Raw genomic sequence first — 19,358 nt, forward strand, 5'->3', positions numbered from 1 at the left:
ACGTTACAAATTATTTAACATTACAATTTATAAGTTCTAGTCATTTTAGGAAGTCACATTAATATTATCATGAATGAAATTTCATCGCAGTGAATCTTCTTTATTTTAAGATAAAAGTCGAATAAATAGTGTTTAATGTTTTATAATTATTCAATAACAAGGGAAAGTAGAGAAGTTGTTACTTGCGTTGGTCGAAAGCAACATTGTGATGATATCATCATATCTGTATATTACTGTATATTATTATATATTATCGTATATTATATATATAATACAAAACGTTATAACATTAGGTAATGCAAGATTTACATGGGGTGAAATTTTATCCTTCGAGGTTTAGTAATTGACAAATATTTAAGTTCATTCTGTGACATTTATCATGTCCAAATTTATAATATCGTTGAAAGAGTCGATTCATATAGCACAAATTGTAGACGTCAATATCATTAATCATCGAAAGCTCAAAGTGATTCGATATAGAAACGCTGGTCAAATTTTCGGTCCAACGAGTGCTAAACGATTGCATCGAGAAAACGATAGCGTTTTAAGATTGTAAATGAAATAATGAAATATTCATCGTCAGCTTAATGCTTATAAACAATAAGAAGTTACGAAGTTTGAACAAAGTCACGTACACGCAATAGATAAAACAGAAGAACGATTTAAATAAAACAAAGGGACAGGATTACTGAAAGTAAATGAAGTTCCTGAGAGGAAAAAAGGAAGACGCGAAACAAGATTTAATAATAAGGCATGAAAAGACTTAAAATAAACAACTTTAGAGCCGCATAAAATAACAGAGAAAGTTGAGGCAGGTTGGCGAGTAAAATCAGTTGTAAGAAATGCACTTCCTCGGTAGTTAACTTCTAGTTGGACTACTTTATATGGGAAACAGCATAAAGTAGATTTCACGGAATCAACTTTGTTATTGTAACGAGTAGATATCGCAACAATATTCCGATGAGTTTTTATACAAAAGCTATCGCTAAAATGCTGAAAAATAAAAGTTTGCATATTAATTTTACAATGCTATATTAATTCTTTACATAATCATTGATTATAATGTAGCGTGTACGCCAGAACAAAAGAATATTGCAATTGACTGATCAATTTTTCTAATTGTGTTTCTATACCTTCAGGTAAAGTTTATCTTTACGAGTTACGCAGTTCTACTGTTATCGTTATTGGAAACGTTTTTCGGAACCGCATGATGCTTCATACTGCAATGTACAGCGCCACAATGTATACTTGAATTTCTCAAATAAACATACGAGCCAAAATCGTAAAAACTAATCAAATATAACATTTTCTCAATCGTCAAATTTTGCCCGAGGAAATTTTTCTGTAAGGATAAACATGATCTTTCAATTGTTGAACCTAACTTTTAGAAATATACTGATCCTTGAGTGAGAACAACTTTCAAAAATACATTATACGTTAAAAAATCGTTGATGAAATTAATCTTCGAAAACGTATCAAACATAAAAAGACTTTTGGCGTCGATTCTAACGAGGAGATATGTTTGTCTATTAAAAATTCTATCTACTTGAAAATCGATTGCTTAAAATCAGAAGGAGGATCTGTCATGTTTTTGGAAAAAATGAACTTAACTTTTATATATTATAATTTGTTCTATAATATAATCGGTTTTTAACCTACATTCGATTACTATATAAATACTTAGTGAAATAATTTATACGCAAATAAACCACGGAAATGGAAAACGTTGATTCCATGAATTTTGTGTGTATATTCGTTCGAACACAACAGAGATAAACAACAAATAAAGAAACAAGGGACAATTGATTGATTTTTTTCTCTAGTATCGAAAACAAATTGTTCGTGATACATGCTTTCGTTTATTAATTGTATTACCTATCGCAACTAGCTTGCATTTTATTCGCAATTCTTAAAAAAAAAAATACATTATACATGGCAAGTTCCAAAAATGCATCTAAAATTAAAGGTCATGCTTTGTGTGGATTGCAAAACCAAAAAGGGATATAAAAATCATATATACATCGAATCATTAATTTTAGTCAATTGCCAAATAGTATACTGTTTACAATCCTATTTCCTTATTTATTCCGTTAATTCATAATTGACAGAATACGATATCATGGAAATAAAACGAAGTCAATAAATAGTGTCATATAATGAAACTTAAACCTAAGATACCATCATAATATTAGGTTGTCCGAAAAGTTTCTTTTTATGAGGAAATAATAGACGCACAACGTTTTTCGTTTTATATTATTTTGTCGAATTACGTACGATCCATTTTGTTCTGTTAAGATAAACACCGCGACATTTCACAGACTTGGTTTCACGTTTATATGAAGGTGCATTGTAGTAAAAAACACGTTTGTTAAAGAAAGACACTTTTCGGACAACCTAATACATACACCATCGCTCGAAAGTACTCGGATTTTATCGTAAACTGCTATATGTTATTTGCTATTTTAGATACCTAAAGAACGGAGAGAAAGATTTGAGCATAGAAACTGTGTGAATTCAAATTTTATAATTTTACGTTGCAATTTTGTTTTATCTAACTTTTTTTAGTTTGTGGCCGTTAATTCGGTTTACTAGTCTTTCCGCGATGTAGTCGTGCGGCCACATCTGTCCCAGCCACGTTATAAACTGTGGAACATCTTTTTCTCAAAAAACTGGCGAAACAACGTGCAGCGAGAAATTGTGTAGGATCGTCGTACGATCTTCATTATGAATACGTATCCCGCGGAGTTTAAACCGTTCTCCATGGTTTTCCATTTTCCCGACGAATATTGAAACACGAATTAACGTCTGTGCACGTACCGACACATTTCTGGCGGAACGCTTGCATGAAAAGTAAAATAGAGCAAATAAACTCAGCGACATTCAACGCTGAGAAATAAAATTCTGTCGTAAGTTTAGTATCTAGTTGATTTAAGTGCTATTTTTTTATTTTTTGCGACGCTGGAAATCTCTAAGATTCGAAGTAAACGTTGTATTCAGCTGACTGTGAAAACTAAACCAATTGAGAAACGACGGAAATATTAGAAGAGAATACACAGTGATATTGCGCGTGTAATAAGCAGAGAGAAAATTCTTTCTGAAATTTAAGATCCATACACAAAATACTTATACAGAGTGTTCGATTTTAATCTATAATTACAAAGTACTTGCTATATGAAATAATGGCCCAGAAATTGGATGATTTCGAGAGGGAGTATAATTCGGTGTAGTTGGATTTTTTGTAAATTGTCGCGTGAAATAAAAGCGACGTTACTTGCGCTTTTATGTTTGTGTCGTCCTTCATGCCAATGATTTTTATTGGCCATAAATAGTTTTATATTTTCTTGCAGGAAATGACGTACTGTTTCGCTGCTGCTTTATTAAAAATTGCGATTCCATTAGAAAAGATGTATCTGACCTGTACATGACAATCTACAAATCCGATTACATCGGATTGTGCTTTCCTCGAAACCATTTAATTCTTTTCTGCACGATTTTTTTATTCTGCAAGTAATAACCTGTGTACAGTTAAAATGGCAAGCGAGTGGAATATTCTATTTTTATTTCATAACCGTAGCTTTTAGACATAATGGTTTATGCAAGTAAGTGATTATATTCGTAAATACGTGTATATGTGAGTACTTGTTAATCTCTATTTAATGCGCGTTTGCTTTTCTTGCGAACAAGAATCTGATTCGACAGTACATAGAAGATAAAGAAGCGACAATCGGCTCTTGTGTAATCGATTGATGATAGATGATTGCGATAATTTTGAATACTACACTTATGATTCACTAATGGAGATTGGTAATCCTTTAAAACAATATTATATGTATTGCAATGAAATGCTTTCGCAGAATGCAGCTGAAGATATGTCCAGGATCTCTTGCGTAATCCAATATTAATATTTTTTTTACTAATATTCTAATATATCGATCTTTCAATCGAATATCGCTAATATTCTTCGAGTGGAACTTCTCGTGAAATTTCTAAGTTACAAATTATAATTTTGCATTACTGATCAATGTTTTTGGTAACAAAGAAGAGAAACTTAGTCACAGAAGAAATAAAACTCTGGCGAGCGCGAGTGAATTTTACGAAATTGTCACTAAAGAAACTTTCACGATCCGCGTATAATATCTTTGCCAGCATCCAATAAGAACTCTAAAAAAACAAAGATTTCTATTCGAGAAGAATTTATCGTGTGCTTTGAATTATCGTTTTCATTTGTTATCGATCGGTTAAACGAGAAACATACTTAATTCACGCGAGGCAGAAGGAAATGATGGGGCCGATACCGCAAAACCTTAACTCAAGAAAAATGTGCTCTCTTATCCGAGAACTGTTGTATTATTAACACATCTTACACTACCATTGTGCATACAGAATGTTAAGAAATAAAGATCTGAAATTTTACTTTACTTTATATTATTTATATATTTAATATAAATATTTGATTTTCTTCTCAAATCTTCTGAAACCTCAAGAGATAGAAACTTCTAATTGTTTATTGTTTACGCAGTATGAAAGAATTGTTCTACGTACTACAAGAGCTTTTTTCAAATCTACAGGAGCAGAGAATCGAAGACAAAATTTAAAATGTTCAATAGAAATAGATGGTACGTGGTACATGATTTTAATTTTTATATTAAACCGAATTCATTTTGCTTATACAATTTTGTCCCGCTGCAATGTATTGTTTGAAAATTACGACTGATTAAGATACGTTTAGCAATGAACATATTTTAAGGGTCGTAATTTCCCGGGAATTTGTCACTATGAAAATTATCTTCTAAGGAGATTACTGTTTCTATCGTATCAGCTATATCGATATCGGGGAACAGAAGATCACCGATTATCGAATAATATAAAGCTAATCTATTAATATAATATAAATTTGTAACATATAGAATAGTTACGAGTGTCATATAAAACGTAACGATATTAAAAGAAAAGAAAGAAGAGAACATTTTATGTTTGCCTATAGTATATGTTCTAGTCGCTCGTAGAATATCTATTACCGTACCATCATGTACTTATCACAGGATGCCGATAAGCGATTGCAGCATGCATCGATAACCTATTAAAAAAATGTTTTGAGGATATATAAAGGGAAGACACAATCTTACAATTAGTCAGGGAATCATATCACTTCTGTCACGACACGAAGAAACTACGACTAGAGAAAGAATACCCTACGAAGCCAAGATGAAAAGTAAATTTCTTTTTTATTTAACAAAGTTCAATTATAATTTGTATGTTCTCCGATTAAATATAGAATTTTAATTATAGGAAATACATATGTTACGTCACACAATATATATTATATAAATACGTACAAGTATGTACATTATGTACATGTAGGTAATATTTACCAACGATCTCTTATTCACTTGATTCTTCTGTTGCTTACAACTGTTGCGATATTTAAAAATATTAATAAGATATTCGCAAGAAAATCATGGAAATATACTCATTAAACTGACGTGGAATGTGATTTGCATCACATGACGTCGTCAACTGTGTAAACGAGTGTATTGTTCTAACTTCAGAAATTCATCAATTGGTCCGATCTATAATTTAACTTTGAATTTAGAAAGAATGAATTGCATTTATAAATTTTTATTTATGAAAATTTATAAAAAAGAAACATATCATGTTATTTACAGAGGACAAACATGTTGCCAATTATAGGGAGTATTAGGAATAATAATTATAATTATTAGGAAAAAGGTGAATTCACTTTCCAAGGCTTATCGCTATAGATAGATATTCGAAATAGGCGGTTTCAATACTCTTAATTGAATGTAATATTAAAAAGTAAATGTTGCAGGATGCAATATTAAGCGATATCGATTGGTAAATTTTTCAGCAATGTTTGCGGTAGTCCTCGCTACGATCTTTCTGGCCTTTGTTTCTGCCACTCCACAATGTCCATCCAATCAAGATGATGTTGTCTTAGTTCCGAATCCAGTTGACTGCGCATCCTATTATGCCTGTGACGGTGGCGTTGCATACTTAATGAATTGCTCTGCCGGACTTCTCTTTAACCCCGAATTACGAGTTTGCGATTGGGCAGAGAATGTAACCTGTTCCGTTACGCCTTCACCCAGCGCAGCACCAACTGAAGTACTTGAAAATTCCAACGAAGAATCCAGCGAAGAATCCAGCGAAGAATCCAGCGAAGAACCCAGCGAAGAACCCAGCGAAGAACCCAGCGAAGAACCCAGCGAAGAACCCAGCGAAGAACCCAGCGAAGAACCCAGCGAAGAACCCAGCGAAGAACCCAGCGAAGAGTCCGACGAAGTTATCAAAATGCCCAATGCAGAACCTTGCGCAGCATCTAGCGAATCCAGCGAATCCAGCGAATCCGGTGAAGGATCTGATGAACTACCTATTTATAAGTAAAGAATCAGAAGTTTGAAGGTATCTCGGACTTTACTGTATAAAATATATACAATATATATTTTATACAATAATATATTGTTACTATTTATACGGGATGTTTCAGAATCACTCTTTTTGTCTAAAATTGTCCGATCTCAAAATTCTGTACACACGTTTTGAGCTATTGCACATTATTATGTATTATAGTGATCGATATCGTGCATGAAATATAATTAACCTATTATAATCCTATACCGTTTCCAACTTATTTAAATATATATATATATATATATATATATATATATTATCTTTCAATCAAACCTTTCGTATCACGAGTACAAATATTATATATACTCAGAAATTACACGTATTTGTGATACGTTTCGAATTATCGTTAAGTGAGATTGTATTTTCATCAACGTAACCATCCAAGTCTTCAATAACGTAAACAGTATAAACAACTATTTTTAATAATAGAATAGGAAATTCTTATCTCAGAAATGAAAGTTCTTATGTTTCCGATAAAAGGGAAATTCTTTATACAGGCTGCACGATGTGTAACTGACTAATTTCAAAGTTCCGTCATTCTGGAACGACGCATCGCGTCGCTTTTTCTTCCGCCTTGACAAATGTTTTATGCACGCGTGGCAAAATAATTCTGAAGCTTTACGTATTTCAAGAGCGAGAAAAAATTGTTAAAACATTTTGAGTCGTTATGCATCGTGGACAAATCGCCGGCGATCAAAAACTATTATTAAACTCGACGACCAAAAGCATACGAATTGATATACTCCGATGAATCTAATAATCGCCGGATACTTAACGACAATACGTAACGACACTTTATCAAAGTAATTCATCGATAATGATGATTTTACACAAGCTACATTGGCGATATCACCTGGCCACTTAGATCACCTGATTTTAATCGCATCGGATATTCCTCTTGAAGTTTTCTTAAAAGTAAGGTGTATATCAATAAACCAAGCACGATCGAGCAGCTTAACGATACTGTTCAAGAAGCGAACATGTCTTTCGCGAAAATGTAATGACAGATACGATTGAGAGGACTCGACATGTTCCGTGCATTATATGCGAGCATTAACAATAAATGATTTGTATTGAAAAGACTGTTGTTTTCTATTTTATCTAAAAGTTAACGAAAATTATATAGCGTTCGCACTGTATCTGCGTCGAGAAAGAAAAGGAGAATACATATTTCTCCCATTCGGAGAAAACATTCGTTAGAAGACTTATCATGCAATTAACTCAAGTTAATTTGACAGAAAGAAAAGTGAGTACATTGAGGTGGCCGACGTTCTCCTCATTAATTGAAATTGGATAGGATTTACGTTCGGGACAGTTCAACGTTACTGTCGCGGATCATTTCGATGCAAAGTGTAATCACTGGCAAAGTAAAGAGAAAGGGATCCGTGAAATATTCTGTGGAACCATTAAGCGTCCCAAAAGTTCGGCTTACGTTTCACGGAATGCAAGTCGTTTAAAACTTTCCCAGGCAATCGAAAACATCAGTATAACTTTCGTTCGTTTTCTTCGGCAATTTCCACGCTTGTGAAACTTCAAAAAAGATGAGACTTCTCTCGTTACGACAATCTTGTGTGGGAAATATGACTTGAATGCATGGTAATGAATGAATTCATTGTGCACTTGTTTTGTATCTCTCTCAGTTTAAAAATGAAAGAAGTCAGCGTATGTACAACGTAAACGAGAGGGACGTCGGTCGATCAAATTGAATCGATTGTCGCTGTAGCGATGCTAAATGCGAAATTTTAGACGTGTAATTGTTTTCATATGTATACAGCGAAGTCGGTATTTTTAGTACAGTTGATATTTATGCAAATTCATATTTTTATGAGGGTAATTAAAGAACTAGGTAGAAAATTCTTAGTTAATACGGACTAATTCATCTTAGAAAGGAAATTTTGCTCAGCAAATTCTTCTCGACCAATCGATATTTTTTCTTATCATTTTAATTATGTTTAAACGTACGCGAATTAAATTCCACGAATTATTTAAGATACTTGGAATATCTTTTATGGAATGTTCAACCAGCGTAACTATCGCGAGAAATACTTTTATAACATTAAAATAAGATAGACACCTGCGTAGCTGGAATAAAACTCGCATGGGGTTCCAAATGCTTTGTAAAAGAAATGTGAGCATGAAATTTAAAAAGAGCGTTTAAATAAATTTCGCTAGCAAGTTGAGCAACAAACGAATTGAATGTAACGTAAAATGTCATCGATAAGGTGCGTTAAATATTTCAAAAACTTCTGCATGGAAGTTGTATATTGAAACTACACTCAAAGCAACGTATCCTCTGAGTATCATACTTCAAAACTATCAGATTGTTAGCAACCCCCGGAAGAAGATCGATACCCATTGATTTGTCACGGAATGGATGCTTTTTCCAATATTGGATTTCATTATGTACGATCAAAAAACACGCTTAAACATCTTCTGACTTTTCTACAATAGTACAACGAAATTCTTGAATGCAAATGAAATAAATAAATAACATAACATGACGTAATAGAAAACATAATGGAACGCAAAACAATCATTGAAAATTGTGCAAATTGTGCAAATTTAAATACACCGCCCATAATGTTACATGAAATTGATTGCATATAAAACGTAAGTACTTCTATGTAAGTACATGAGTACAATGTGTATGCTAGTCCAGATCTGCACGCTGGTAGCGTTACTTTACTAAAGCAAACTACCAAATATCCAATTAAATGGCACGTACATAACACAAAGAAGGCAAGTTAAATACCTAGGACTCCACTTAGACACACAACGTACATGGAAACAACATACTAAATCAATTATAGACAGAAGTACTGGCTAACTCAGCATAGAAAATAAGCTAATAATCTACAAAACGATAATAAAACCAATTTGGACGTACGGAATACCGCTATGGGGGACAGCAGCAACGAGCCACATAAATAAACTAGAGTCGCTACAATCGAAGATACTGAGATCAATAGTCAACCCCCCATGGTATGTCAGAAACGAGGATATACGCAAAGACTTAAAAATGCCAACGGTCAAAGAAGAAATCGGCAGGTACGCAGAAAAATACAGGGAAAGAACGGTAACACGTCCAAATCAGCTGACTGCTGAAGCGAACAAAACTCTCATAGAAAGAAGACTAAAAAGAAAACACTCCATTGACCTCACTAAGGAAATAAAATAGTCAAATTCGAAGATGATATTCCGTTGGGGGTAACCATCCACGTGTTATTTAGCAATTAAGTTAGAAAAATTTACCAAATGTCCAGCTGGACAAATTGTAAAGTACAAATTAAATAATAATAAAAAAAAGAACTTTACAAAAGAGCTCCGAAGCCATGGGCCTATGGGTATTTATAAAATTACGAAAAGCTTGCCTATCTGTGACCGCTGCACCATCTGTGCAAGGCATGATCCTAGAAAAGGCTATGATGCTGAGAGACTCTTCAAATTGAAAATGAACCGAGAGGAACAGAGGAAGAATAAAGGACTACCGCGTATCCAAACAACGGCATTGATGGCACACGTTGAGGATGAGAAACAAAGAGAAAGCAAGGATAAGCCGTGTTCGCATGGTGGCAGCTGGACCGAAACGATAGTACTGTTCAATCTATCTCTACTGGAACATCTCAATAACAATTACTTTCCGCAACATCGACGGTATTTAATTCACGGAAACGTGCATGCGTTACGCCATGTCCCGCCACATTCACCGCAAGCCATCGAAATGGCTGTCGCCTCTCGCACCACTTTCCAATCTTTTCTCTTCGCCTTGATTCGATCTTGCTACGACTCCATATCTTCTCGAATGGGCTAATAATCGTGTATCTGGACCATTATCACCCTCGAGAAGGGCGAGTTGCGAACCGATAAGCTGACAATTTCGGAGAACTTGGAGTCGTTCGAGCGCAAATATGCACCGGATGCACATTCTACGCGCGTAACGTACACAGCCGTGCGATCGCTTGCACACGTTCACGCCGCTTGTCTGTATTAGAACGGGGGCGGTTCGCGAGGGAGAGGGTCGATGGGGGTGGTTACTGGGATTTTCAGTACGCGCGCGATCGCCGTGCCGAAAACACGGCCGCAGCGTGTCGTGCATCCCTTCGGCTGGATGGGCACTCCGTTCTCTCCGTGACGATCTCGAACTTGTTGATGTATCTCGCGGTTCAGTCTTGAAACATACGAGACAAACCTAACGAGATTGATATCAACGGTGACATGCATGGAAATTTTGATGGTTCGTGGAGTGTGTGAATTTGAACGAAGAAGTACCAGACTGTGATAAACGATTGGCAAATAAAATCGACACATTGAAACGTATGTAGATAAGTTACGATAATACGAACCAATCGACAAATGTAGAATTAAAGTTGACGAAAAAAGGAAATTCGGGGCTTGTGAGCAAAACGATCGGTGAAAAATGTCAATCGTACGTTTCAATGATGTTGCACCTATGGTTCTATTGAAAATTCGTTGCTTCAAATTTGTAACGTCCTAACAAATCCGATAGTTAACTATAAACGCGGTAGAGCATTCGAACGTAATTGTCGATCGAAGTTGGAAACTGTTCGCGGGTGGCGGAAGATTTCTCGAAGATTAGTTGACTGACTGTTTCTCGTTTCGACCTATCTACCTAACATGTTCGGGTGTACATATAAAGAATCAGAGACTTGGAGAGAGACTGGTAACGCGGTGGAACAGAGGAGCGTAAATTAGGTAGGTACATGTGGTCGGGGGTTGGAGGCAGAAATTCGTGAACAAGATCAAAGGAAGACCGGGCCCTTTCTTTTTCCGTGCGCGCCGCGGATGGACGTGCTCTGGTTCAGGAGAATGAATTTTCAAGAACGTTGCAATCGTACAAGCTGGTTTTGTTCTCGTAGCGTGAGGTATTTTTGTTTCACGGTCGCTGCCACTTTGGAGGGAAAAAGGTCGGCCCGGTGATGTATTATGCCGGTATTGTTGTCAGAAGTGCGCAATACACAGAATCGGTAGGCAAAGCGAGAGCCCAGTGTAGTAAATCCGCGATCGATACCTTTTAATCTCTACACTCGAAGGTGCGATACGTTTCGAGTGTTCGTTACATCTCGGTATTGTACAGATGTTCGTTCCGCGTCGTCTACGGGTTACGACAGCTGGCATAACCAAGTCATTTAATTAATTGATGAAATTCAAAAACTTGCCGGTTTCGCTTAGAAGACAACGAGACTTCTGTGCCGAATCGAACTTCTGCATTTACATTTATCCAGGGATCGACATCTATCTCTTCGTAATTGCGTTTGATTTCGACGAGACGCGTTATCGATGGACTTTGGGTTTATGATACTTTGATAAATGGATACAACAGATAAAATCCAATGCAATGAGTTAAGTTGCAGAATCTTTCGTCTCTCTGAGGGAAGCTTTTGACGATATGCGAATAAGAGTCATCGTGAACGAGACAATGCATAGTTCTGTAACAGGCGAAACCTTTTCTACCCCTCTGACTCTAAATATTTTTTTTTTGCACCGCGACACGAGGGCTGTGTAAGCATTTTTTAATGGCCCCGATCGTTCGATTTAAATGATGAATGTTGCATAGGCGTAGCGAGTGTTACTACCTCCATATCTTTAATTCCTTTCCGAATTTATTTTCAGCCACGCCAAGGAAACCGATAACCGTGATAATTTACGCGCAAAAATTTTATCTCTTGAACATATTAAAAAAAAATCACACGTCGTATTTCATGGAGAGAAATAAAGAGTGATAGGTCAACGTGGAACCTAAATTCATTTTTAGCGTGAAATGCAATTTTGTAAGTTAGTATAACTTAAACACTTTCGAGCTGAAAGTACACGAATTAAAAAGAAATCTAAAGAAGAATATCGCATTACGATAAAAGATTAATATCAATCCAAGATCATAGCGTATGAAGCGCAAAATTGTATTCTCCCTTCGCGTAAAAAGTGTCTAGCCTCCAATTGATTACAGCATTCACATGTGTGAAGCATGACATACATATGTACATATATTGTCAATATATTTTCAAATATTCCTAACATGTTCCATATTGTCTGACTTTACATGCATACGTACATGTTTCATTCATGGATGCGATTCAACTAGATTGTTTGATGTGGATAAGCGAATCATGTCTATCAAATATAGATATAAGAAGGTACTGACTCTTAGAATTTACAGAACATTATTACTTATCATCCAGCAAATATATACTTGTCATATTTTTCTCCAATGATCAATATTTTACAATGATTCTGTATTTATTATTCTCTTTGACGGCTGCTCTAAAATCTTGAGATTTTAAATTCCCTTTCCTCAAGATTATTTTTTAAGAAATTATATTTTATCACAAATTGCTAATGTAACGTAGTTAGCGATAGTTTGCCGTTTAAAGTATAATGCATTGTACGCCGCATGTTGCATTTTTCAGTTCTAATATAAATTTAAATACTTGTTCAATTTTAATATAATTTATAGTACGAATTTGACGCGTTACGCCCGTAATTATTATTGTTATTACGTTGCATACACAGCGTGTATTCGATACATACATGCACAAGTTCGCCAGGTCTCCCCGAAATATTTCCAATATGCCGATAAAATCAATAAGGTGATGGAATTTGGCATATAGGAATTCCGTTTTCAGTAATTTGTCGAATTCAGTAATTTACTGATTTGAAACTTTCCGAGAGAATGCAATTCCTGATGCCGGAAAGGTGTATGAACTCATTGCAAATTAAATATTTACTTGTGCGACACTTTTACGTCTGGATCGATTTGGATCAAATCATATTTTTCTACCATTAGAAAATTTCTCACGTTTGAGTAAAATGTTGCGATTGCTATTGACATTAGTGACTTCGCGCCTCGCTATATTATAATGAATACACTTAGAACAGTATCGAAGATTTTCTTAAAACTTGAAAGATCTTTGATTTTGTCGTTGAAAGAAAAATGAAATCGAGGTATAACGAATTCGAGGATCGTAGCCGAATGAAACGTAGACGACGAGTTTTGTATTTCTAAGCGATAGAAATATAAAACCGGCAAAATGAAGATTAAAATGGAAGAGGAATTTTGTTTCGATTATTCGTTTCGAAAGACAGAGAATATTAAAATGTTGGTACTTTCGAGGATATAAAACATATCTAAAGAGAAATGCAAAATCTGGAAATAACTGAAATTGTCAAGCTGAAATGAAAATACGAACGAAACTTATAAATTACAACGTAATATTTGTTTCATGAAGATTATTTACTATCAATTAGAAACCTTCTATATGCCGAAGGTCTCGAACCTAGACAACTTTTAAGACAATGTGTACCGGCAAGCTAAATCTTCCACTCAAACAAGCTATTCTACACTCTTGGGACCTGGCATCTTGATACTTATATAATAAATCACTGCCTTTATCATGGGGTTTTGCCCCTGCAACACGAAGGAAATTTCCAGATCAGTGACACATGCTACAACCGAATTCACTTGTTGCCTGATATATTAAGTAACCTATCATCAGGGAAATATATTACGACAATAAAGAATCTGTTTTACAAATAAAAGAAAAGTTTCATTTTAAAATTCTTCGATAATTGATCAAGATTGCGGAGTATATACCGTCGAAGAATATTAATCACTTGAGTTCGATAATTGCAAAGATACGAGTACTTCTGGTGACAGAAAACAATGTCTCTTATTATTAATTATTCTTCGTCATTTCGGTCCAAAAATTTTGCTATCAGCCATATTTCCTAATTAATAAATATTACCTCGGCTTGCGTTCAAACGCGTAACCCTCTGATACTTTACAGCGATCATCGAAAAAATCGTTCGAATGCCAATTTATACACCCATCGAAGGAAATGGAAGCCAATGAAAATTCATTGAAATTCGAGAGCAAAATTGGCGATCCGAACATAACTAAAATCGCTGTGCTTGCGATCGCGGTCATGGGTGAGAAAAAATTACGATATTGCGGGAAATCACCCATTACCCGTGTATCGTTAGTAACGACAACGACCGCGCGTTTCCTTCGCCCGAAAAATCCGCTGGCGAAGCCAAACGCGGCGAGAGAGCAGAAGATTTCTCGTGCTTGGGACGCAATCTTACCAAGGAAATGTGTCCACTGTTCAAATGATATTACTACATCTTGATAACAGCAGGGATTTCTTCTATAAGCGTGATTTCAGGCAAGTGCCACTGGCGTTCCGCCAGGAAACCATGCTTCCGAATTGCCTCGTTAAATTCCCCATAAATACATAGTTACTGTTAGCGACTACGAGAGAGATTCGCAAAACTTGACATCTTCGGATGAACGTATCTCGTAATTTCGTACTTATGAGTCCACTCTACATGTCCACAGGGTGGTTGGTAACTGCTGGTACAAGCGGAAAGGGGGCGATTCTACGCGAGAAAAGAAGTCGAAAATGTAGAATAAAAATTTTTCGTTCGAGACTTTGTTTCCGAGAAAATCGACTTTGAATTTTCGCTCGGTACGCGTCCACTTTATCACGTCTCGTTATAACGGATCTCACTGTAGATCGTTGTCTCGATGGAAAAATGTAAAAAACGAAAATTAAAAAAAATTTTTATTCTATATTTTCGACTTCTTTTTTCGCGTAGAATCACCCCCTTTTCGCTTGCACCACCAGTTACCAACCACCCTGTATAATACTACTCGTGGGTCTTTTCATTATGTCACGATATAACGCGCATAATTATTCGAATACGTTGATCAATTTGTTGGAAAAATATATGAATTCTGCTAAAGTGTACGAACAGATGTAAATTAGTGGATAGAAGCAGTGTTTGCTAATTAAGCTAGTTACTACAAGTTTGTAGCACCAATAGGTAATAAATTAATATTATGGGAAATATCTGTACTAAACTGTATACTTAAGGTATTTGTAGCGTAGATCGACTTTCTTACAATTTCTTCGAAATTTTAACGATACGTTACTCGGTATGTTACCTATACGCGATTCAATTTTTAGGGAGTCTAGCTTTATCGAAATAGAGATATTCAGCTTTAGAATTGAAAGTTTCAACACGCAATCACGTTGTAGTAATCCCCGCTGCAAAAATGACTTTTCGTTTGATTACGGAAATAGCGTTCTTACAAAATTGTTAAAAAACTGATAATGTTAATGATATGTAAAATGGACGGAGGAATCTTTGAAAAAAAAAAAAAGAAATTTAGCGTCGTCTTCATCGTTTTCGAATAGAAATAATCTAAAATATGTAATAGCGATAATGTCCATTTCTGATCTGTTTGTTAGCGTGCGCGCGTAGAGACAGCCAAGAAATTTTTACTTATAAGAAGAATCTGAGACATATCTGGAGAATAATCTGACTTTCGAGCCTCAGTGTGTTTTACCTTCGAGGGATATTTATTCATCTATGAGTTTATTTTAAAGCGGTCCATTAACAATAAAGTCATTAGTGATCGTAATAATATGTTTACAAGATTAAGCGATACATAGTTACATGGAATCAAGTAGGTTCGTCCGTTTTAAAAAAGTCTACCGCGTTATGAATACTTTCAGAATCATTCAGGTTAGACTTCGTGTCGGCTTTAATGTTGCAAACATTTCTTTTGGATGGAAATCCAGGGCAATCCAGTAAAACGTGCTGTACGATTATAGATGACCCACAAGATTTGTCATTCAGGAAGTGGTTGATCCGTCAAGAAGTGATCCCAAATATCTTAAAGCTCTATAGTGGCTATAAAAATATTGCCACCTTACTTTTCCATCGAAAAGTTTTTTTATTTAGCCTTCATTTGTCTAATGGTATCCATCAAAATTTGAATTTGCACGAAATCCATGGTTTACCTATAACAAGTTGATGCAACAAATCTCTATTTAAGTTCCATATTCACTAACGTCGGTAAAAATATGAAACTGCAGAAACATCTGTAATCTATTTATAGCACTCAACAGTGTCGTGACATATTTCATCCGTAGAGACAAAAGGGTAAAGGATCGCGGGTTATTATTCTTTTTTCTTCTCTGTCTTTTACGTTTCCTTTCTATCGAAGTGCACGGAAGTTGCTCGTTCTACGGACGAAAATAATTATCGTTGTACACCAGAAACAGCATGGGAACCTTCGGCGAGCAACGTTAACTGCACTTTAATGCGCATGTAATAATTACATTCGTCGAAACACTTATGGCAGAGGTGCAACGCGAACAAATAACTTTTTCTATTTTCTTGAAAGTTTGCGAAATCTGTGTAACTTATCGATGACGTAACGCGGAAGTTGTTGCATGAACCACGGAAATAGCTGTATAACTAATAATTATTCGACTTGAACAGTTTCTTTTCCCTCCAACTTTCGTTCTTCTCTTTTTTCTTCCATCGTTGTAGGTACTTTAATGCTGTTTCTTAGTGGAACAAATTAGGGATTGCTTAACTTCAATTATAGTATTTCATTAATTACGGTTTTACTTGATTCTTCCATGAACCGATAATGACTACTAGTTGATCTACTATTTTGGTATTAATTTTAATGTTAATTATTTCAATATTGATACGAGGGGTAGAATAGATTCACCGTAAGTTAATAAATATTGTTGATGATATTAAAATTCTGATTACAGTTTCTTATTGTAAATTAACATATAAGCATTTTATTAAAAATATAACAGTCTCAGTTATAGGATATGTGACAGTTTGAACACGGTTACAACGATTAATATTTTTTCCATAAATTTCTCCATTATATTTCTTTAAATATTTTTCTTACAAAATGACTCTTAACGCTACTTAATATTTTCCTTCGTGAACACAAGAGTGATTTTATTAATGACGTTATGTATTATTCGTGTAAATCATCTTCTTCGTGTCATCCTCTTTTATTGCACTTTTAAGTAATTTTATTGAAGTTTCTTATTACACAAGTTGAATTGATTTGAGTAACTTTAGAAAACAATAAATCTAAATGAATGGTCTTATAGAAGCTAACTATTGTACATCATCAGGGATAGCTATATCAGGATTGTACATTCGGAAAATAACGCGAAGATGTTTAATTGAGCGATTCATAAAGCTGCAACGTTGATTAAGCAGAACGCATAAAGAGCAATTCAGTGTAACAATGTGGTATCATTGTTCGATTATTATCCGAGTAAAATTGTGCATCGATTTCGTGTATGACATAATCAGTTGCATGCTTCAGTAATAAAGGAACAAAGAATCGATTATAAATATGTACACAATGTGTAATTGTTATAATCTTTAATTCCAAACTATTAGAAAACGCAATAACAAGCAATGTAATAAGTAATAGATAATAAACAATAAATAATAATATTTTTCTGTGATATAATATTTTAACATCAGTCTGACAAAATGCTTTTTCATAGAAACATATGAGTAACGTATCCATTCGCGATTAACAATTATAGTAATACTAATATTTTTAAGTTCAATATCAACTACAACCTTTGAATTCACCTGATCTTTTCTCTTATTACAAAGCAGATTTTATTATAAATTTTTTAATTGTCAATTTAACCGACAAGAATAAAAGAAGTCATGCAACAAGCGCTGTTTTACTTTTTTAGTTTTTACAATTTTCTTCTTCCTCTTTTCGATTAGTGTTTGGGTATTCTACATTAACGCGAATATTAAAACAGCTATTAAAAAGGGAATACTAGAAAAAATACGAACAATGTATCCGACGCTAGAATGCGGATGTGCAGTCCTAAGGGAAGTATATTGAAACTGCCGGTCTCGCGATACTTGCATTTTTTAAATGAAATTTTTTAACGAGTTCTCGAACTAAGTATTATTATCGTTACACCTTTAAACATTTTTACGTTTATGTCATAATTTTAATATTTTGAATTATCTCATTATATCTTCGCTAAAGTAAACTCGTATCATATTAATTACTCTCCCGCGATAACTCGAGACAAGGATTTATTTTCGTGCGAGATAAAATGGTACAAGAGTACTTCTTCCTTTGGATTTTTACGAAAAAACGTTCGCGACGTGATATTGGTTCATTTTATTGAAACACAGTTGGAAATTCGCGTGCTTGAATTCTGTTTAATCACGTTACTGTGAATTGAACACGCGACAAATACTTTTCACACGTGACTAATCTTAACTTAACCAACTAATCATTCGTGCCTTTTGGAAAACCGATGTTCAAATTTTTTTTCTACTTGCTAACTTAATTCCTTAATTTCAGGTAACTGGGAAGTAAATCGCAATTCGTGTTATCGGGAGACATTTATTGAAATTCAATCTGCATCTGTAAATTAAAATTGAATGCGATTCCCAGTGAAGTTTTAATAATGCTCGCGCGTAGTTTCATTTACAGATTAATAACTAATTAAAACCACCTGAGCAGGGAGCACGCAGCAACAGAACGTCGATGTTTAACGTCCTGATTTCCAATTAATTCCATTTGTTTTCCGATAAAGTGTAAACGTGATTAAACAAAATTTATTCAAGCATTTATGTCGATAGATCATCTGATTAAAAGTTTCAGAAATTATTCCTCAACCTCTACCCTTCGGATCAGCCTACATTCTTATTTATCCACAATGCAAAACATAGATAAATATTATTTATTGATGAAATTGATTAATGTCCGAGTGTTATTTTATTAATAAGACATAGTAAATACTTTAGAAAATCGTCATCGATAAATTAGAGAAAATAAGATTATACGCAGGCGGGTATGATATTTCTTCGTAACAATGGAAAATATTTGAGGAATTAGCGAAAATTTATTAGCCGCCAAAAACGAGCAAAGGCTGAACCGGCGCGTTTTCAGTACCCCATGAATGCACCAACAGCTCGTTCTGATTCTACTTTCTTCTCTGTGTTCCCCGTTTTGCTTTGTTTCCTCGCAATTTAATCCCATTGTCGTTACTCACCCGGAACCACCTTTATTTCTGGAAGTTCGGTTCAAAGCTTG

The 19,358-nt window shown here is 34.8% G+C and overlaps 2 protein-coding genes across 3 annotated transcripts in view; both read left to right on the forward strand.

The window, feature by feature from the left end:
* The first annotated feature begins 5,054 nt into the window (after positions 1-5,054).
* Positions 5,055-6,636, forward strand: LOC117159093 (uncharacterized). The gene is made up of 2 exons (XM_033338631.2): positions 5,055-5,212; positions 5,870-6,636. Exons 1-2 carry the CDS (start codon positions 5,206-5,208, stop codon positions 6,403-6,405), a joined length of 543 nt encoding a protein of 180 aa, XP_033194522.2. The 5' UTR covers positions 5,055-5,205; the 3' UTR covers positions 6,406-6,636.
* A 39-nt stretch (positions 6,637-6,675) lies between these two features.
* Positions 6,676-19,358, forward strand: part of LOC117159068 (putative G-protein coupled receptor No18) — a 104,151-nt gene continuing 91,468 nt past the window's right edge. For both annotated transcript variants that reach the window (XM_033338586.2, XM_033338587.2), the window contains exon 1: positions 6,676-11,145. The gene's annotated coding sequence lies outside the window, so the exon portion shown is untranslated. The remainder of the gene's footprint in view (positions 11,146-19,358) is intronic.

This window comes from Bombus vancouverensis, chromosome 7 (assembly GCF_051014615.1).
Source record: "Bombus vancouverensis nearcticus chromosome 7, iyBomVanc1_principal, whole genome shotgun sequence".
Lineage (NCBI taxonomy): Eukaryota > Metazoa > Arthropoda > Insecta > Hymenoptera > Apidae > Bombus > Bombus vancouverensis.